Genomic DNA, 22,870 nt, shown 5'->3' on the forward strand with positions numbered 1-22,870 from the left:
ATAAATAAATAAATAAATAAATAAATAAATAAATAAATAAATAAATAAATACAACTGAATAATCGTGAATAAGAGGCCATATAAGTCCTAAATCAATAAGTGAACCGATAAAACCACTGCGACGTCTTTCGTGATATCACTCAAGTGGGAGCATATCAACTAATCAGGCCTGACAATTAGGCATAATGATAAGACATTGACATTGAATATCAGATTTGTGAAGTTTATATCGAGAATACCCAGGTACTTAACCCACTAATGAGCCCGTTAACCAGTTCTCACTCCCAGAACAGGGAGGATGCATGATGCTTAGTGTATACGCCTTCGCTCAATGCCATGTTTGTAGATTTTGGATACCTGTAAAACAAGTGGAGTCGGTGTAATACCAGCTACTCTGATGTCTGCACTGCGCACTACTAAAGTAGTGGTTAGTCTGTGACAGCTGACGGAACGTTACCAGGAGAAAGACCAAGCGAGGAGGTTAGAAATGCATACCTTGCCTTGTTTGCACATGCGAACTCGCGAAAGCCAACCTGAATTGTGAAAAAAAAACAATACTTTTCTTATTGTCCGTCCGTATTTGACGGATGACTATTAAAGTCTATTTACTCTTTAAATATTGAAATGAACCAGGAATTCTCCAATATGGATATCAGTCTTTACATGATGAGCTTTCAGTCCAAAAATTCATTCAAAAATTCATTCACAGATAGGCTGGAAGATTCGGAAAATACACCGCCGCTACCAGCGAACTGATAAACAACATGAGAGAGTAATAAGCGCATTTGCACTGCACAGTATTTTGGTTTATTTTTTAATCCTGTAACTAAGATTGTTGGCAATCTTATCTGCTTTTAATGATAATGTTGGAAGGGCTTTTGCTCCTTTACTGTAGTGATCGGAGGTATGTGTCAACTCTTTACCTCTGTAAAACTCTCAGGGCATGTAACGGGCAATGAGGGTCTTCTCTAAAAGCTGTTGTTCGGTTGCTAATTGGTCTAAAGTAAATGTTTTATGTATGCTATAAAATAGAGTCCTTTTGTGTGTTTGATAAGCAGGATACCAGGGAACCATGCCCACTTCCATATGAAACAGAACGATTTGGATGAATAGAGTTCATACCATTAAAAAGAGTTGCAAAGCGTTCAGTATTGATATTAAACAGGATATCATCCACAGGTCACACATGGGATACAGTTTTAGGCATATCATCAATAATTTGCCTTAACCATTCCCGTGGATATCTCATCCAGCTTTGGTTTCAGTAGATCATCCAAAGCGATATTACCAGTTCGTTTGTAAGTACCACTCAACTAAAACATATTGTATGAACACAAAACAAAACGGTCTGTAAGACAATCAGCTGGGTTACATAAGTTCATATATACAATTGAAGATTTTTTACATACTAGGATGTGCGAACAGAGTCAGCGTGAGGGGAAAATGCTTGCCAGAAGCCACTGAAATGTATCCTAATAAGTCTGCTAAATTAGAAGAGTATTACGGTGAAAGTGATGTTAAAACTCGTCGAATAGAACACTATGGTATAAGCTGACCATGGTTCAAGTCTGCAGTGTGTAGAGTTCTGCATGCACAAGATAGATTTCAACGGAAAGCCCCTCTTGTAATGAATGTTGAGTATCAACTGCCTATCTCAAGCTTAAGGTACAAAACTGTGCAGCCGTAATACCTCGATGTTTGGAGTTTCTATCAAACTATTTTCTTCTGGACTGGGATTCAATTTGAAACTTTGGATTACAATCAATATTGTGTGCAATTGCACACGGCATTCTAGCTAATTCATTATGATAGCTCGCAAACTACTATCTGTTTGAAGAGATACACTGTTTTTCATATCTCTGAGCTCACCAATGGCTCGATACTGTCCAGGTGTAAGGCAGTTTTACCGGTGATTCGGGGTAGACGCCAGTCGAATTCATTCGTTTTGAACAAGCCACTGGCTCTCCGTGGTGACGGCGGAGTAATCTCCGTTTCTCCATTTTGAGAATTTCGCAGATAAAATTCCGTCTTCCTCCGTGGCGCTCTGAATTTCCAGTCGAGCTCGCGAGAACTGCCGAACAGTCCTGCTCTCAGCACCCCTTCTAATATAAGAGGTCAATATTGTGTTCTGCTGGGTTTGATTTCGGTCTTCTCGAAAGTGCTCTTCGGAAAGGTGCGACGTGCCTTCTTGCACCAGAAATTTGTTTTCTTACTGTTCTTTTCAAATAAACCACTGTTGATTCCCCCTGTGAATCAACGGTGACCAGCGGTCATTTTCCACGTTATCTGACTACTCGTAAGCAACGTGACTTACACCTGTTTATTATGATGCCATTTGTTTCGTTGCTGCTTGTTTTCCCCTTGTTTCGTCCCTACTTAAGGTGTGCTTATTTCTCAGTAACTGATGCCAACATTTTGTTGCCCCTCCGTAATTGCTTACAAGTTCGTCTCGGTTGCACCTATTTTCGAGTGTCCGCCACGACGAAAATTTGGACCGACCGGGTATCGGACGCACCATCCACTATACCAACCTGACACCCGGAAGGGTTTATTATTTTGTATTACCTATGTACCGTACCTGGCAGATAGCCCTTCGGCGAGATTTGTTTTAAACGGACGAAACCGCGCAATCTGCCTTGTCACGTGACACGAGCTGCCGCGCCGCTGCCGATCGAACGACAGTCCCTCACATCCCAAACGTACGGCTAACTCGCACTGTCAGACTGCCCCTATATAAATTCCTGCAGCGTCAGTGACTATTTTCTGCTCCTGCTGATTGCGTCATTATTGGCTAACCAGTTCCTGTCAGCCCTCAATATATCATCTGCTGCCCACGTCTATCTGCTCCTATTGACTACTGGCTACGAACTGCGTATGATCTAAATGCCGCAATCGTCCTGTGAGATCCATAGCCGCCCGGATCTTACAACCACTTCTGGTAGGAACCCAAAGGAATAGATTTCCTTAGCATTATGCACTACCGCCTTAACGCTATACTTGCAGGTAAAGAGGTAACACACAATCATGGAGTTTTCAAACCTTCTGACCCTCCTTTGGAGAACCTCGTCCTAATAGTAGAGCGATGCAATCTCCCAATGCATCAGGTTAAATGGGAAGCTCCATCCGTTGACCGAAGTTTACTCAATGCGGACGAAAAGAAACTGAAGTGTGAAGCTAGGCAATTCCTCTACGTCCATTTACTCAATGTATGTTTTGCTACGTCTCTACCTGGCAAAATAATTGCTGGAAACCGTCAGCGTCACTGTCTGCACGGATTAAAATTAAGTAAGACAGGTGCGATCATCCGTACATGTTTAAATCAGCGCTGCCGATAATTACCACCCAAAGACTTTTTCTATAGAAAGAATACTACCGACTGAAAACTTGCACAGCTGCAGAGGTGAAACGAGGCTGCCATCACCATGGGACCACGAGTTCGTGGGCGCATCCGCATGATCTCGATTTTTTATTGAGTCCTTCAATTACTCTGATCATTATCTTATTATTCTTCATTTTCAGAGGGAAATAAGTTCCGCGCTTGTTAGCTTTCCTTTGCAGCGTCATGCGTCATATGGAATAAACAAACCAAGCCGTCATTTGGAGTAGATTTTGTAAAGACAAATAACACAGTGGCCAATCAAGCATTGTCCAATTTTTACTGCGATCAAAATTCCAAAAACCGATAAGCCACTTGGTTACGGTGTAGTCAGACCTTAAGTTTTCACGCATACGGATAAATTATATTAGCATAAATTCTGCTTACTCTTGCATCGTGAATGAAATATATCCATCTTCAATTGTTTTATAAAGATGACAAAATACTCCTCCCACTGATGTATAATGGGCAATCCTAACGGCATCTTAACTCGTCATATTTCACTTGTGTAAAACGAGGATGAAAGTGAGACTCCAGCGGATTGACTAGCATGCTGAGTGACTGTCCTTCGTATGATGGCGCTGCCGAATAATGGATAGGGTTAATATCACCCAATTGCTCACAAGCTCACAGTACTTTTGAGATCAAATCCAGCGAAATCACAGCACACCAACGGCCTTCTTTACATACAATGCGGTGAGAATAAACGGTCCTTTATGAAAACCTGACTGGCACGATTAACGTCCCGAAGCCGTTTTATGGGAGTCTGGTTGGAATCAGGCGAACATCACTGGTGGAATGATAGTTTCGGCAGACTACTATCAATTTCGCTGATTAGGGTCATCAGGCATACACTACGGATTCCGCATTAACCGCACTTCTTTTTGAGAAATCGAACTGAACGTAGGTGCAGTCGAGAACCCGGCCCAAAACTAAGGTGAGGATAGTGTGAGACTAGAGTCGGGTTTCCGTCAAGAATTTAACCTGTGAGCGATTGCATACTGAAAGGCCGAGAACCATCACCAATAAATTAGGCGAGTTTCTCACGCGCTGTTCCCAATCTATGCAGTCGAACTAGCTGACCCGTCACCATTATCTGACCAATCAGCATGTTGAAATTGTGTGGACCATACTAGGCCCTATTTCCAGTCGCCGTTTACTCATCGCGCCAAATGCGACCTATCATCACCGTTGCTAATTCCTAGCTGAAAAAACTAGTTGCTGTCACTGTATCCAGTGCGTGTGAATGTCCAAGGCCGTGATTGGAATGTTCGGACCAGACACCCATGATGGGAACGCCTTGTTAGTTTTACTCCACATAGGCTGCGTGACGAACTCTAACATCGACGTCCGAAACATGGTAAATTCGAAGCATCGCACGTTGCCCATTCGCCGGATCACCGACGCGTACACCGGTTTGAGCGTCTAACCCCCTAGACTACCTGGTGTGCTGCAATTACACTGCCTATTCAACGGATCCCACAGATGTCCATCAGAAATACCGAATCAATAAGTAGCCTAAACCAATCACATGATGGCAGCTGAGGCACTAGTTGTAGGACACCGAAGCCGGAGGGCCGTGAAAACCACCTGGCAAGTGATCCATCCCTGAATCACAGCGCTAGCGGTTTCAGTCTGAATCGAGTGGTGCTAGTAGACAAATTGAAGGGGAAACCTATCGCACCGATCTTAAGTCGATCATGGCTACTACAGGAAGCCTTGACACACAACCGAGGCATTAGGCATCCGGCGTTTTATACTTTAAACTCCTAATATCTGGTTGTAATGTATATGTAATTCGTTTCGGCGCGCGTAGCACTTTCTGTTCCGTTGCCATGCCTCCCGGTATTTTGGCCTCTTTAATGGTGCCCAATTTTTGCGCCTCTCCGGTGGAATGTCCTGAGAGGAATCGTAATTGTAGGTTCGACTTACGAAAGTGATTTTCTTTCCCACAGAAATCGCGCATCTACTTCATTGTAGATCTAAACTAAACCCCAACAAGCACAGCGACACTCCTGCGTTCGATTTTCAATGCGTGCTCCTCGCTTGCGTTGAGAACTGCAAGTAGTTATACCGCATTTCTCGCGTGGCCAGTAGGGTGTACGAAGATTTGAACACCACTATCGTTCATTAACTATGTCTAAAATGTACACGGGGACTTTCCGTGCTTTGAGAAAGTTGCCAGCGTAGCCAGGTCACCGCACGTCTATTATTAACTACTTAAGACATTCGAGTAACTAAATGAACGAACGAAACTAACCAAACACGCCTGTGGGGCGTGTTGCCTCAAAGGCATGCGCTGCTTTCGAATTCAAGTGAAGTGACAAAGCAGACCACCGTAGTAACAGCGTGACTGAATTTTTCCTAATGCGGGTGACTAAATGTTGCACTTCTTGTAGACAGCGTTGAGATGCGAACACGTGAGGAACACCAGACTTCGAATTAGATGTGTTTGTCGTCATTTGTCTGCTATGAGGCTAAGTTTCCTGGTAGTGATCGTGTTGTACTTCGACGCCTTGGCATACAAGCGCGCAGAATTTCGTGTGGAACTAAATTTTCATCTACGGCGTCACCTGGTTTTGGTCGTGATAGCATTGCTACCCCTCAGTACACTGAACTCGAGGCAACTGTGGTTGGGGCTCGGAGGTTTGAGACTCGAACACGACATCGGCTGCTGCTATCTACGCTTGGGCAACCTGGGAGTATCTCAGCCCTCGTTTATCCTTTGGACCGCATTAAAGCTATGCACAGAATAATAGATAACCGTCCAGCCGTAAAACCCTTTCGGCCATGCCGCCCGAAGGAAGCATGGTAAGCTTCGAGTAAAAGACGAAAGATTGAATGCAATTTAGTGCTTTTCGTTCACATTGACATCGAAACTGTGTTGAACACAGTGATACAACAGACTAACTTGTTAAGGTCGATCCGATTTGTCTAGTGACTTGAGGCTGTAAAGGGATAAGGCTGTCTTACTACTTTTTTTCACATCAATAGAGTAGCTGTTCGCTAATTCGGTCTTGGATTCGTTGTTGAATCGTGTTGAAAAAGTTCGAACGTAAGGTAAACCGAAGGCTATCGTGCTGAGGCAGATCGGTGCGACACAGATACATGTGAGACTAGGTAACGCGCCAAACGGGTATTCAGGTAAAGGGGAGCATTGTTCCCAAATATATGCGCCATTGGGGGGATAAAAGTCAGTTGAGGAGCAACTGTGCGATCCTAGATGGGTCAGTATAAGTTTACCGGTTAGTTCGCAGATCTGGACAAGGACAGTCGAGTTAAAAAGATGAAGTGGGCCAACCAAACCAGAGCTACAGTACATCAAAGTGCAAAGGTTCTCACTCACGTTACTCTGGCTAAACAAAGGTAACCAATGCGATAACTGACGAATGAGGCAGATAGCTTTGGATACAATGGCGATGGCGTTGAGATGAAGAGGAGGGAATCCATTCAACTGGGCATTGTGGACTGCAGCGGACTCGAAGATGTGCGTATACTGAAGGCTACGTAAAACAGACCGTTCCGTTCTGAAGCAGTATTATGACCGTTTACCTGGGTTTTTTGGCAACACTATAATCTTGGGTACGCAGCCAAATCTTAGAACTGGAAAATTCAGAAGCAGATTTGCTTGTCCAGTCGGCGCTGCATGTATTAATCTCGATAAGTTGAGAAAAAAATTGGTGGAAACGGTCGAAATTCGTCAAAATTCAACCAAGGTTTCACAGTGTTTAGGACTCACTAGGTGGTTGCGGTTTGCAACGACTGAAATTCCTGAACTGCGCCTACCTGATGAGCCACGAACAATGCGCAATGGGTAGTGAGCCATCCGCAAAAAATGGTTAATCATGTCTTAGCGATTTCACGAACAGTGTATCGACATTTTGAACCTCAGTCCAACTTAAACCTATGAACGCTTTTGCGCCGCATACTTAGTTGAAGAGCATCATTGACAATGGGCATATTTAAAGATCGTTTGAGCCTCCCCTTCACACCAAACTGATATGCCCATAGGTCATTGCTGCAAAACCCGAGAGAATTCAGTGATAATTCTGTACGGACAGCTTCCGTGGATACTTCTGAAGTGCACTGAGAAAAGTAAATTTGTTTCATCCTGTTGCCATGACTGATGGAAACCCGAAAACTTAGAGATGTGTTCCGCCGAGTTTGCAGCGCGACCTGTGTTCCGGAAAGGTCTGTACATCAATGCTATGGCTGTTCATGGTGTTTTTTTACGAATTACGGAAAAACAATCAAATTTCACATAAGTTCGTCGTTTCCAAGCTATCATAACATTCAAACCTTTGCGAGTGATCTGATGAAGCCCTTTTCATCGCTTTGATGGAGAAGCGATCATCATCATCATCGACACGTGTGGTCGTACAATTTAATCCCAAATGAACGACTATCAGAAAAGTTGCATACTGTCAACCCTTTTGAGTCAAGCGGGAAGACCGATGCAGTTTGCCGAATGCCCCATTTGTGGGGTGTAGATGTCCGATATGTCGATGGGACTAGAAGAGGAATGTGACTCTGCTACAATATTTCCATGATAAATTAATGTGAAGAAAACCAACTTGAAGTGAACAAATTATCGGCAAAATTATTGGAGATAACTGTACAGAAAATCGCAGGATGTGCCACAAGAATGTTCAGTAATTCGTGTAACGGGAATATTGTGATTGCTGTTGTGCTGCCTGTTGCATACTCTGAGTCATATGAGAAGGGTGGAGTTGACTTGGATCAGCAATACGTGTGTAGGAACCCGCAGGTGGATGATGCATAAGCTGTATGGAGACCGGTTCACCAGATATTTGCTGATGTTGCATCTGGTGTTGATGAGGATGTGCAGCTTGGTGCATCATGCCTGTCGGATAACTCGAGTGCCTCATCATCGGCTGTCCTGCACCCATTCGTGGAAAAGACTGTTCATCGACCTGATTCTCCAAAACCACTACATAGTTGTCTTCCACGGGAGCACGATTAAACGAATGCTGCTGATTCGACTGCATTTGATGCGTGGAGGAAGCACCTACTTGTTGTGCGGATATAGGATATGGTGGAGGGTTTGGTACAATTTGCTGAGTTTGCTGTTGTAGTTGGTGAGTAACCTGAACACTTGGTTTGGCGTTACTTGGGTGCATACCCATCCCACCAGGTCGCTGAGAATTGAACTGGGTGACATAACGCGTCAAATTGTTTCCGGAACCGACTTGTCTGATTGGTTGCTCAATCAAGTGAGTAGGATTCATTGCAGTAGGTTGTTGGCTATAAGTACCGACAACCGTAACTTCACTACTTGGATAGGCATTAAGATTGTGAACAGATGAGGAGTAAGGAATACCTGCGCCAATGTCTGAAGACTGACCGTAGACTGAACCGCCGGGTAACATTTCCGAGTGTTCGGAAGATCGAATTGAAGATTGAGCGACTGTTGGATTCATGAATGAGGAGTAGTTTTGTTGCTGTTGCTGCTGTTGTAGAGCAGCTGCCGAGGCTCGTTGCTGTTGCATACGGTTTCGCATAAAGCCACGCAGACTATCCATGGAGGTGGAGCTACGCGAAGGCTGTGACTCAATGGTTGGCTTATCAAATGTCCCTGTTTTACCCAACCACGCCATTCCGGAAGGATCCTGTCCAGGGGGTACATCCATCATGCCAAGTTCAGACGTAGAGCCAGGATGACCATGCATAGGGTGGCCTGCAAGCGAGTTTGAGTTGGATACTTTATGCCCTAACGTGTTACCTGTCCTGGCGCTAGTTCCTGATGGGCCTTGGTTCATATTACGTTGACCCACTGTACCATACAGTCCGTGTTCATTGATACCCGCAGAAGAACTACCTCTACGGCCAGAACCCCTCTTCCGTTTTGTAGTGACAGCCGGGGCCATTGTAGCACCACTCCCTACAGGTGTAGAGTCGGTGGGCACAGAATCTGCACATAGTACGTGATCACCACCAAGTTTATTCGGAACGCCGCGGGGTCGATGATGACTGCCAGGCATGTCGGAGCCAGGAGTAAAGCCGTCGGAGAAGTTTTTGTCTGCGTTGGAAGTTCGGCGTTTCGGTTGAGTGTGGAAATTGTCCATTGAGAAACGTTCTGCATGTACCATGGAGTTGGGGAACTGAGAACTGGCGGCACCATGAGAATGTATCGCAGCATTAACAAACGGTGCTTCAGGCTGTCTTGATCGTTGCAAAACCGAACTTTGGTAGCTCTGCTGATAATCAGGCTGAAAGGATCGAGCGCCGTAAGCGGATGACGGAGGAAGCTGAGGGGTTGCAGCAACAGCTGGATCAAAGGTAAATTCAGACAAACCAACTGCGGGTTTGTTGCTGCTGTTTGTTGTAGGCGGCCTGCGTAGTTCCTCGTAGATTAAGGAATCAGTGCACGTTCTGTCAACACCACGCCCTGTTCCCCCCTTTGGCTCGTTAATGGTGCTTGGTGCACGTGGCTTCGTACCAGTGGCCCGCAAGTTGCCGTCACTGGATATAGGACCCAAATTGTAACTGGATGAAAGCGGATTAGATGATGACTTGGCAGAAACTGTACTGGGGGGCAACATGCCAGAGTCAGTTGTGTTTGCCTCCATTTTAAACGATTTACTAGGTGGTGGGCCAAGAGTCGGTTGTTCGGTAGCATCGCTCCTCTTGTCTTGAGCCTTTGCATCTTCCTCCTCCGGATAGACTGGAGTTAAATAAAATTCAGGTGGGCGCCTTAGTCGGATGAAGTGGTCGTGCCGAATCAATCGATTCGCCTGTTCTTCGGTACGTGATGGTATTGCTTCGATAGAGGTGGCACCATGCATTGACAAGAGGATGGCCTGCTTGCTTGGATCCTGTAGATCCCATGGTGCTAGACGCTCTTTACCAATTATCGTAAACCCACGCTTCTTCCCAGGGCGTCGGAATGCACTGTCCCTCGGGCCACCGTGGTGACCACTGCCACCGCCTTTACCCGCTCCCTTCGAAGTACTGACCTTCCCAATCCCACCGGACTTGTTTGCACCAGATCCCGAACCACCACCATCTGATGTTCCCGATGAGCCGGAAGCAGACAGACGTTGGGCGTTGTGGCCTGTGACAATCACAGTACATGCTGCCTTAAGTGGAGGTAAAAGAAGTCGAATCTGTTCGATTCCGTAACTTGGTCGTCTGGACAATTCACGGCGGATCTTCTTCGCAAGATTCTGATAATGCTTCCCCTCCACACCACTTCTGGCGGCCATTGTATGAACCAGACTCTGAAGCATATCATAGACCATGTAGAACAGAGTGGTATTCGACTCTGGTTCAATCACTCCGTGGCTGATAAGTTTTGTTAACAAAAGTGACCAATCTGTGGTCGGCTCATGCTCCTTCTGTAAAGCCTTGAAGCACTGCCCGACTAAAGTCAAGCGAAGACGGAGACATTCTTGCACTACCTGTCGAGTGCGTAAGTTATCCGGGACACGATCCTCAGTGTCATGTGCATTCTCCACGAAGTAGCCTACCTGTTCATATAGCTTGTCGACAGGGTCAATCTCCGCCATACAAACCTGCAGCAACCGAAAGAAAGCTGGGTGAGCAAGCACGATTGAGTGTTTCAAAAGTTCTCCTTCTTTATCCTCATCGTTCTTGTGCTTCCAAAAGTGTTTGATTCCTTGAAGGATCTGAGTACAGAAAGGAAGAAGGGTTGAGAAAGCATGGCTAGAAATAGAAAGCGCATATAAATATACCACGTCCATAGTGGATGGGATAGGTAAGTTCGCCTAACCCTCAGTACGCAGTATCGCAAGTTCGAGAAGCCTTAGTTCGTATTCACACGAATCGTTCGCTAAAACAAACCACGAAATATCATAATACAGGCACAGAAATCGCCTAGATAAGCCGAACTATGGTAAACGTCCACGCCTGGTAAGAACGCCTGCCAAAACAGTTCGTCGAATTAAAACGCTAGAAGGTCGGCAAACAAAAACAATGTGAAATCTTCATAAATTTAAAGGATTGACTTCATCAGTGCGAATTAAACTATCCCTTGCTGACATTCATCAGCAAGGAGTACCTCACGGATCTCAAGCCGAATTCTAATCCGCAAATCCTGGATAGCAGTCTGAATACTAGGTTTCGTCACGAAGAAACTAGACGTTACCGTTGTGTGACTAATTTGTGCACCTCCACACCCACATGTGACACAGATCCTTTCATATCAGACTGGTCAATCAATAAGGGTATGACTATCATGGTCTTGCGGTGCTCTAGGTTGCAGATTGGAAGAATGTGTAGCGACTTACACTTTGAAAATGTAGACTGCTCTGGCGAATTTACGCCAACCGCCAGTACCTTTCGGTTAGGGTTTTAAGCCAACAACTTTGGATTAGGACACTAATAGTCATCCTGTCTAGATTTTGGTGCACAGGCAATATTTCAGCATACGCTGAGCTATGAATTGCACAACTACAAAGCTACGCTACTACCACTGAAGAGAGTTTTCCGAGCGGAAACTTACAGCTGGACGGAATACACAGCACAGAATGAAGTATGCTACAAAAAGTTTGAACGCTGTTGGTGGTTTGTCTTCCGGGATGGGATCCATTTGGCTCTCCTTGTGCTTGGCTTGAGGTCTAAAACGTATATCACCTAACCGATGTCAGAGGTTTCATGTTGTAATGTTCGACCGAGGTATAATCTCCACGGATATTTGCAGTAGGTTAGTCATAATTTCCCGTGACTGTCCCATTTTTCTATTTTTCCATCACAGGGCTTTATTCAAATAAACGGACATGGTTGCACGACAGCGAAGCACCAGTGTTCTCCAAAAGTTACTGTTACGATGTTGTTCCAGTAGGTGATGGGTATGAATTACTTACGTTTGGTAAAATATAGTCACAAAATCCCTTAGCTCACATCACATGATCCGGTGTCAACCGGCCTCTCGAGAAGCCAAATGCTCCAGCAGTAAGTGGGGCACAGACGTCACAGACGTCAGTCAGTTGTGGAGTGTACAGTCTAGTGTTTCTTGTCCTGTGTTGGGTACGAAATAGCGGTGTTTGGTGGGAAATGCATTACCATGTTCCAACATGTTCGAACCCCCAACCTGGAAGACCAGGGAGACTGTGTTCGTCAGACCTCTAGCCGTTGGCCAACCTGGTATGAGACCTTGTGAGTGTCGCGGGGACACCCCCCAGTATAGCTTAATGGGTCGATGAAGTGTGCAAACCGTCACACCACGGTAAGATCCAGTCTCTTAATGACGGGCACGAAATTGCAATCAGATGGGGGTCATGAACTGACACTCAATAACATAAGACCACGCTGTACATCAAGACCAACGGCTGACGTAAGGAAAAAAGTACAGATGGAAAGGCATCATGATGGCTACGCTATGGTACGGGAGCCACGAAGTTGCCAGGAAGGAGACACAGTAACCTCTGTGAGAAAAATTTCCAAAAGATACTTTCTGTGGCAAGGCATTTTGTGTACTAAACGAAGCCACAAAAACCATATTCGGAACACAGGTTCCTGAAACTGCCATTTAAATTGCCAGGAGAGGAGACTGAAAAATCTCTTACAAATGACCAGTACTTAGCAGGTAACGACCACTCAATATGTCTGACTTCAAGTGCACTAGTATCACGCTACAGCGCAACTACGATGTGAATGATCAATATGGATGGAGTGAAGAGACAGGAAAACCTGATGATGTAGTGTACGACAATCTTGATCCTCTTCGGTTGTGTTTTTAAACTAGGCAAACAAAGTAGGGGAATTGATAAGGACTGAGTTGAAGCACTTAATTGCTAGCAGGACCATGATCAGCGTCAATATCGCGGCAATTAGGCACAAATGACAAGTGTAGCAGTGCTGCAACATAACGATGAGGAGTGATTTTCTATATCAGTCTACCGGGTGATCCTGAGGGATTCCTAATCGAAATTGAGTTACTGGGGGCATGGAGCGGAGGTAATGGAATTTGATAATCTATATATGACAGTGAGTTTACAACAACCGCCGAGTAGTGTCTGTGTTACTTTAGTCAGTGGCTTAACTGCTCAGTTTTAGACAATGCTACATTCACTTACATTCGCTTGAATAGTCCTCCTCTGGTGGTGCAATTATTCTGGCTGGTCTACATCAACGGGGAAAGCACACCAAGAAGTTGTAGAAAGGTGGGGATGGAGTTTGACGTGTTCACGGTTTACGCTGAGGGTTCCAGTAAGTATGTAGAAACGAAGTGCTGTATAAGCACAGCTTGCGTTAAAGCCTTGAGTTGTGTTTGCGTCGATTAACGCGCATCAAACCTTTTAGGATTTTAACTTTTGTAAGAGCGATTTCGACGAAGACCATAAGGCTGAAATATCATGGTAAGGACGGAATTTGTGGAATTTCGTTGAATTGTGATTTGCATCTACGAGCTTAGTAGCGCTTAGTTAAGTCAAACGGGGTGGATCGAAAAAGACCGGTCCACACGGCAAGTGAACCTTTCATATGAGAAGTCATCACTCAAGGAACCAGTCAATATGTGACCGTGTGATGTGAACTCTGTGGTTGAAGGATAAGTGGCCCCATATCCTGTCTAATTGTAAGCTAATCACACCATGGAGATTCACACGCGCTTTCTCCGCTTCAACAAACACTGAAATCCACTTTCAGGATGAAATCTCTATTAAACCGATTGTGTTAGAAGTTACCAGACAGACAGCTCAAGAGACAGGTTACGGTGAGATTCTAAAAGATACCAACTCACCTCCAAGGCCCCTGTTACGATCTGCGCCTTCAGTTGTCTTGGTAGTTTGGCAATTAACGCTGGCACAAGCCAAACTGGGTCGTTTTCCTCCAGTTCGAAACGTGAAATACCACCGATTGGAGCCAAACACACATCTGCGGACATCCCGGAACCATTGGCCTTGAGCCAGTTGAGTGCTTGCGTTTGAAACCCACGTACGATCGCCTGTCCAACCGAATCAAGCACATCTTTCTGCTGGGAGAGGCGAATTTGTGTGTAAAGCAGCTGGAATTTTACTAGAGCGCACCGCAGAGTCCATAGATCTAGACTACTCAACACTTGACACATTGCGGTAGCAAGCGACGAGGTATCAGACCATGTGAGATCGAACGGATGGAAAATCACGTGCAATAGACGCCGCGCTTGCGTCGGAGAAAATTTTCTGTCAATTAAGACATTTTCACGTGTCCACCGATCCGAAGGCATTCGGAAGAATCGTTCACGAACCCAAGGTACCGAACAGATTTCACGCAAAACCAGCTGTATCAAACCAATCAGAGGAAGATTGCGAAGCTCAATCACGGTAGGCAGGATTCCAGATTCCAGGAAGCGTCGAACAATCGGATGGATTGCTTTACCCCCAGTGAATCTACGGTGTGAATGCTCTTCATCATGAGCTTCGTCGTCCGCTTGTCCCACATCACTGTCGCTGCCTTCGGTTGCATCATCACCCATGTGCATCCCACTCTGAACTAGGTCTTCCGAACAAGCTTTGTCGTTGTGAACCATGAGCATCTTAAGGACATCCACTAAGAGTTCAGGAGTCACCTTTTGTAACGCCCCGGTGAGTAGCAACGGTTCAGAAATCCGGAAGGGGGGAGTGCTCAAATCGGTAGCAGAAGTGCTGGTTGTATTTGCTGTAGCTATTGCGCTGGCAGACGGCTCATGTCCTGGAGTAAGTGCACTCATGTTGGCTTGAATTGTACTCGCTGAGGATTCTGCTGTGAAAAGCCTGTGAAGAATGTGGCATGCCAAACGAATGCTGGGTTCTAACTGCGGTCCTACAGGTTGCACTAAACCCTGAGCCATTGCAGGACATATGACTCGACATAAGAAGTCCGAAATAGTCATACAACGTCGAAACAATAATGTGCCAATGAGGGAACTCACGCTGTCGTACATGTTCATATCGCCTGGCTCCACGTCGCTCACAATCGGTCCATAGCCATGTCGGTAGGGTCGTGGTGCAATTACTGCATACAAAGCCCCGAGCCATTCGGGAGTTAAATCTCCACAATGTGAAGTCAACTCAGCACAGCCATGTCGTAGGGTCGTGGTGCAATTACTGCATACAAAGCCCCGAGCCATTCGGGAGTTAAATCTCCACAATGTGAAGTCAACTCAGCACACAAGCCACATAAATAGTTAACACGTTCCAGAGTTGTCGCTTGGCAAACAAAAATAATGGCTCTACACACAAAACTGAAACGTGAATTTGGATTATTTCGCAAGTCATCCGCATAGGCACGAAACAATGACGGATAATCAGAACCAGCGGCTTTGAGCAAGTCTGAAGCATAGTCCTGATCAAATGTTGCCAGACCTTCACTTGGTTCAACCGAACGAAACAGGGCGGCAACCTTTGGATGCGCCTTATTGTAAATTGAGGCGAAATGAGATTTAATCTGCGCGTTCGACGTGAACAAGTCATTTAAATAAGCAAGCACACAACGCTCAAACGGACCACATTGAGTGGGTTCTCGGACTTGGCGAACTTGGGCAATCAGAGCGGGGAAAAGACGATTCGGCAAGTCGCTCATAGTGAACAAAACCGGTTGATGACGTTGTAGTATTCCTATGGACCGAAGGCAAACTGAAGACATGTACAAAGTCATGAATGGAGTTCGTGACTCGAACAATGTTTGCAAACGTTCAAGCGTGTCCACAATGGTTGCAATCAAACTGGTGATGTTCAGTGAGGTTTCAATTAATTCGAAGAAAAGAAAAATGGAATTGGGTACGGGCATGTAGATGGTGCTCTGGCTTGTAAGATTAGCCACGATACCCGCATTGTTTGGAGGCGAAGGAGGATTGGCCATACCCAAAGTGGAACTGGAATGGTAATCATCACCGATCACAGTTGGATTACCTTGTCCGTTACAACCACTAAGGACTTTAGTGAATGTCGGCGTACACTGAGAAATGACGCATTCCATATCATGGTATGACAGGCAGATGAATCGAGACATGATGTCTTCATGAAGTTTGTCTATCAAATGGGCATCATCTGATACACCGCCACTTCCCCCACCCGTCGCACTTACTGCCACCACTCGATGTCCACTAGAGGACGGCATATTCGCAACAGGGGCTGTGGATACCTCACGTTCTCTGTCCTTGGACTTTTTTCGCTTACACATTTCGCCATGCACCACATCAATCAAATAGAATTTACGGGTGAAGATTTTCACTATGTCTCTAACTAACTGACGAATACGACTGCGAGCACGATCACGGGCTCGAAGGGAGCCATACAACAACTGATACCGCTGATTCTCCTCGTGTGAGTAGCTTTCATCTTGAGGAAGGGGGAAGTGCGTCAAATAATGAAAATGCGGAGAACATCGCGCAGGCCCTGTAAGGGATTCTGAAGCAGGATGATGCGGCGCCGACGTTGCGTAACCACAGCAAGACGTAGTGACCGATGGAAATCCAACTTCAGAACGGACCGAATCCGGATTATCTACACTGCACCGATCATTATCCTCCGACATTTCCGAGGCCACTGAACACTGTGTGGTTACGTTGTTAGGGAGATTGCTTAGCAAGGTGGTATTGGAGACGGCCTGAAATTTCCCGTGGGTGCTTGTGCTGAATGTCAGGGTGGCAGTATGACTTTCTGTCACTGCTGAAGCAGCCAAAGGATGGCATTCCACAGCGAATACTCCTCGAGCTATCATACGTCGAACGTAAATATCATGGTCGAACACTTCGCGATCTATCAGCTCTGCGAAGAGGCACACCAAATTGCGCATTGGTTCGTTATCTACCAGTGCTCGGTCGGTACTATATGGCGGTAGGCTGGAGCTGAAGGTGTCCAAAAAGTCAAGTAACGTTTGCTGAAGCATCTGGAATGGATTGGGGTCGGATTCGAATGAATGGGTGAGTTGTTCCAGAAGACAAGCAACGATCACTGAACGGTAGATACCAACGCGATGTACGGAAACGGCCCATTCACATAAAGTAGTTACCAAAATTGCAGTATCCACATTGATAGCATCGTCATTGAATATACGATTGAACAGTGCTTCCATCGGGTTGTGTTCCTTCACACTATGATAGTCTTGGCGGTCTAGAATGTCCAAAACCTTGATCAAACGTTCCATCTAAACAAAAATATTAGGCAGGAAAGATGAGTGAGGTAAACAAAATAAACTCTGACCATAACAGAAAAGCATGTAAATCACAGGCGGTTTATGGTGTCGCAACCAAAAAGCTCCCAATTAAAGAGGCATCGATCTCCAAAAGTAATAAAATGAAAAAACAGCTTTCGAGCAACCTATTGAAGAAAAATTATGACCATTTGAACTGATTCAATCAATTCGGAAAGCGGCGGCTATTTCTGAGACAATTAGCATACTCTAATCCGTATTATTCAAATGAATGAAGGGGATATAACGTTTAAAACTGTATATATCTATCAGACTTCTTTGGTCCCGGCTTATGTTAGCAACCTAATAACAAGCGTTCGCATGGCGGCCTTGCAAGTTACGTGATTCTGTAGATAGTATATTGATTCACCAGTAATGCTTGCCGTGGAAAACAGATGGGCTTGGATGCCAGCATGTCACTAGAACCAGATTAGGCTTAAGGACTCAAACCACAGATAATGAATGAGTTGCTTTCAAGCAGGTTTATGCATCAGGATAGGGTAGTAAAGGGCTTATATGTCTTCAATTTATGTTACCAGTTGCTAGTAAAATGACTGGTTTCGCCAATCGACAGGGTCCTACGGGTTCTGACGACTTTCCGTCTTTGTTTACGGTAAGACTCCTGAACAAGTTAGGAGTTTAGAATATGGCATATCGAAGCATTTAGCCTTAAGAACAAACATACAGAAGTTGTGGGATATATATAGTCCAAAAGTCCGATCTGAAGATGCACTATACAGACTTTGCATCTAACAAGCTGAAACCTCATCACAAGATTGAAAAAGGTATGAAATCATATCATTTGTGACTAGTAGTGAACATTTGTGATTAAATTGCTGAAATGCTTTTTCAATTTTCACGCGTTGAAAAAGTAGGAATGTCAAGAAGTCTAGAAATAATACCACGTCGTATCGGGATGTGTCAACGAAATGTTTAACCTGGTGAGTGGGATTAAAAGCATAAAATTTCGGTTGCGTGGCGAGACACTTAGTTTCTTGCGAGGGTAACCAGTATTTACATAGGGGCATCGCATGGGTGACACCTGAAGAACTTATCACAGAAAACGGATAGATGTGACCAGATCGCGCATCGGTCAATAACAGGCGTAGAGGTCGAATTCTCAAGAACTGAGTCTACAGAAGTTATATAGAATATTATGTGGCGGTAGACCTTGTAAATGTACCCTTGCTACGCGAAGAAAATATCCATTGCGACGCTGTCACTTGTTCGCTACCAGGCTAGTGAACGACATCCATAGCTTCTGCAACTTCTTGGTACCTCTGAGCCGAATCCACGGCTGGAACACAGCCCTGCATATCAGCGCCTCGTTGTTTCTGTCCGTAATTTAATGAAGAGAAAAACTGGTGAAAATGTGGATGCTTCAACGACATATCCCGGGTAAAACGGCTAGGAAGAAAAGAAAAGAAAGCGTTCAGCTGTAGCACCCTTCCGGCGCCTAGCTACCATGCCACCCGAAGGAAGCACGAGGGCTGGAATACTGCCAGGTTGCCCAAGCCTAGACAGGGGAAGTCGAGTGGCGGAGGTCTGATTCGAACCACGGACCTTCCGGTCAGTAAATTCGCGCTCTAATCACTTGGACCATCTCGCTAGGAAGCATAAAAATGAATGTGAATGTATCACATGACAAAAAAACAAACCCATGTGCGCCATGTGATATGAGTTTCATTGTCCAGCCTAGGTGACGAGTGAATCCTACCGCACATTACCGTCTAGAGGACCGTCTTTAATTGCTGATTCTTCAGAATCATTTGTTCTGCTTGTCTGAATTAAATCCGTAAACATTTATGCAGCACTGTTAGACCACCAGCCATAGTTGCTTCGATGCCTTAGAGGATAACGAAATATTCAGATAGATGACCTTGATGAACTCCATCACTACCTTGCCGGTATAGCAAACACGGCGAATAGAACTTCGCTAATATTGATGCACTGACAAACAGAATAGGAATTGTCAATCGAGATCTCCGCTGATAGGATAATGATTCGAACAGTCAAAACCGATAAATTCGACGGCGTACCTATTACAAACAGGTGGAAGAATAGGCCAAATTAAAAGTAGGCCTTTCTGAAAGCGAACACCAAGAAGTACGTTCTGCTCCCTGATAGATAGAGGCAAAAACAAGAATATCCAATTCGTCAACTAACACTAGTTGAAAACTGGTCTCGCTCTCGCACTCCATAGAATGAACTGTAGATTCGAGGAGAGGTTGACTTCGGAGTCAAACTTGTTATAAGGGCACTTGCACCAAGAGACAAAACTATTACGACCGTGTTGGAAGGTAAAAAAAAGCACCTGGATTCACCTCTGCTTCAGTGCGCGAAACCCTCAGAACAAAGCAACCTTATATAACCGGAAGGCTTTCTGGGCAAATTATTACTCACCTCTTCACCACTGACATCGGTAAAAGCCTGGCGATTCCAGCCAACTTCAGCTAATTGGCTTCGAGTGATTATCACATTTTCCACGTCGAAAAGACACTGTCGGATCTCGGTAGTTTCGGGTCCCCGAGGCATCGGTAGGGCAGCAGTTGAATAAGGAATAACGTCAAGTGGTGAACCTTCCAAGTATGAATGATCTGTTCCCGTTGGAATAGAATTCCAAACTGCTGCCGATGGGCAGCTGAGGATAAGACAGGTGATCATACTGCTTAAGGATAAAACGACACTCCGATGTAATGGGCAGGAACAAGTTTCTAAATACTCTTCCAAGATTAACTGCATTTCAGGGTTATTTGGATGGTTGCCAGCCTGGTTGTCCGCAGCTGGCACTCGCGATTCACTGAGCACGATACTCCTAAACGTGCCACAACACCAGAACAACAAACGACGAGCAATAAGTTCATTTTCCGTGAAACGACGACCGAATTTCAGTAAATAAAAGAGGAAGAATTTAACATTGTTGAGAACATTAGTCTCCTCTATTGTTTCTGTCGGTAGCGGTTCATCACTATTGTTATCGTAGTTGGAATACTGTTGTTGAGTCGGGGCCGCCTCATCCTCTGACGGTTGTTTCCAGAGACTTTCGGCTCGCTTCGTTAGCCATAAGAGGACCTCCCAATGATCAGCAACGTCTGAATCATACAGTGCCAGTAGAAGAGTGAATAAATAGTCCCAGTCTTCTTCCACACTAGGCTGTTCACCTGACTCCGAACATAGCTGCACCAAATTTCGCTCAAGCATTTGGCAGATATTACTGGTCCATTCGCTAGGGTGGACCGTAGGTCTTTGCTTCCGCTTGGCATTTTCTGGTTGAGCCGGAGTGTGCAGCAGAATTAAGTTGATCAGCCACACAGCACGTGAAATTGGCACTTTGTGCGCAACCAGCTCACTGAGAATTTCCTGTTTGTCTTTGGAGTACGGCACTCTCCGTCCAAGGATCTGCAACGGTGTGGAACCAGCGAGTTCCCTGAACCATGCATTTGCTTGATTCTTATCAACGACGGGAACAATTGTTTCTCTGACATTGGACGCTGACTTTTTCTTGAGGTCTTGATAAGTTGAACAATCGTACTTTTTGGCGAGGACATCGTGATAGAATTTCCACAGTGAATCATTGACAGTAAGAAATTTGCTCTCTTTTCTGCACGAGTCATATTCATCCCGCACTGGCTTGATGTATTTGTAACCATCCCTCACAAAATCCTCGGACATCAGATCCTCCTTTTGTTCGTCCCGCTGGTTATATACATCTGGAGGGCAGTCGGATTTCTTCTTCAGCGATCTATTCTCCAGCGACGGAAAAGCACTCATCTCGCGGTAAATGGGCCTGGGGGAAGAATTAAGATATCTGAAAAATCAAATAAAAATTTTCCTTAAAAGATTAAAAGGGATGATAAAATACGAGACCGAAAATTGGGAACCACATAGTTTTACTTGGCTTTACGGACTGGCAACTCAAGCAGATCCTCTCACACATGAAAGGGGGGAGAAGGCAGCCTTGTCTTACACGATTGAACTTAGTGAACTCAGGCGATAGTCGGGCGTATACTCGTATGCGCCCACAGAAGTCCGTATACAGTGCCCTCATAATGGGTATAATTTGGGGGGGGGGACACCAAACATCGCCAAACATCGACAGAATCAAAATCGACTTTCAACTCAACAAAAACGAAAACTGTGGGACGCACTGTTCAAGGTATAGATATGGTCAATGCATCCTTGACCAGAGCGAAACCCAGCTTGATTCTCACGAATATGTCTCTCCCGATAATCCATCAACCTGTGTCATGATCGACAGAATCAAAATCGACTTTCAACTCAACAAAAACGAAAACTGTGGGACGCACTGTTCAAGGTATAGATATGGTCAATGCATCCTTGACCAGAGCGAAACCCAGCTTGATTCTCACGAATATGTCTCTCCCGATAATCCATCAACCTGTGTCATGGGCTTGAGCGTGCGAACCGACCGTGAAGTATGATGGACACAGAAAGCCAAAGAAATGGAACAGACCCAAAAAGCCGATAATGTCCGAAGATTATTTCAGTTGATCCGTGCGACCGGTCCCCTGAAACTATCTGCGAGCGAAACCATCAAGCGCCAGAATGGAACGACTCGAATAAAGAATGCTTCGACCAGTGGGCTGAATACTTCGAACAACAACTGTCGTGGCCACCATATGGTACCCATCTAGAGCCCACAGGTGAAAGAGAGCCCTGGACAGTGAACGTGGAGCCACCTACGGCTCTGGAGGTTTACGACCACACATGTTCTCTCAAGCGTCATCGAGGTTCTGGTCCAGATGACCTCCCACTCACATTGTTCAAAGACGGGAAAGAAGTCCTCAGTCAACGCTTGTCTGATATGTCTGCTTGCATTTGAGAAAAAGAGTCTGTCCCAGACAACTGGGGAGAGTCGGTGTTAGTGCCCACTTTCAAAAACGGGTTCGTATTGACTGTGGTAACCACAGGGGTATCAGCTTAACCCCGGTCGTAACGAGACTGTTGATGTCAACTGTGCTTCGTCGCCTTATGGTAGCTCGTGAGACACTGACTCGAGAGCAGCAAGCGGGATTCCGGCCTGGTAGGGGTTGCGTTGACCAAATCTTCACAGTTCGTCAGGTGCTAGAACAATGCCATACGAGACCCACAATTCTAGTAATCTTGAATTTCCAAGGGGCATTCGACTCAGTTGACCGGTCAGTTCTTCTTGACATGCTTACCCGCGGAAGTTTGTAAACATAATACATTCCTTGTATTCTCAGACTTACGGATGTATGAGAGTAGACGGAGAGCCTTCTAGAAGCTTCCGCACACAAAGCGGTATCCGTCAGGGATGCCAACTCTCTCCATTCTTCTTTAACATCGTGATCGATGAAATCATGAGATGAACGTTGGAGA

General features: G+C 45.3%; 2 protein-coding genes across 2 annotated transcripts in view; both read right to left on the reverse strand.

The window, feature by feature from the left end:
• The window catches only part of T265_10347 (hypothetical protein), a gene marked incomplete at both ends in the record, with an annotated part of 37,572 nt that extends 30,236 nt beyond the window's left edge, over positions 1–7,336 (reverse strand). The window contains 2 exons of the mRNA XM_009176692.1: positions 496–533; positions 7,306–7,336. Coding sequence (XP_009174956.1) covers positions 496–533; positions 7,306–7,336 — 69 coding nt within the window. The remainder of the gene's footprint in view (positions 1–495; positions 534–7,305) is intronic.
• Positions 7,337–7,938: 602 nt separating this feature from the next.
• T265_10348 (hypothetical protein) lies at positions 7,939–22,712 on the reverse strand (the record flags this gene model as incomplete). Its single annotated transcript, XM_009176693.1, has 5 exons — positions 7,939–11,025; positions 14,100–15,331; positions 15,388–17,464; positions 19,913–21,317; positions 22,693–22,712. 5 exons carry the CDS (start codon positions 22,710–22,712, stop codon positions 8,026–8,028), a joined length of 7,734 nt encoding a protein of 2,577 aa, XP_009174957.1.
• Positions 22,713–22,870: the final 158 nt, after the last annotated feature.

The sequence above is a fragment of the Opisthorchis viverrini genome (assembly GCF_000715545.1).
Source record: "Opisthorchis viverrini unplaced genomic scaffold opera_v5_358, whole genome shotgun sequence".
In the NCBI taxonomy this organism is placed as follows: Eukaryota; Metazoa; Platyhelminthes; class Trematoda; order Opisthorchiida; family Opisthorchiidae; genus Opisthorchis; species Opisthorchis viverrini.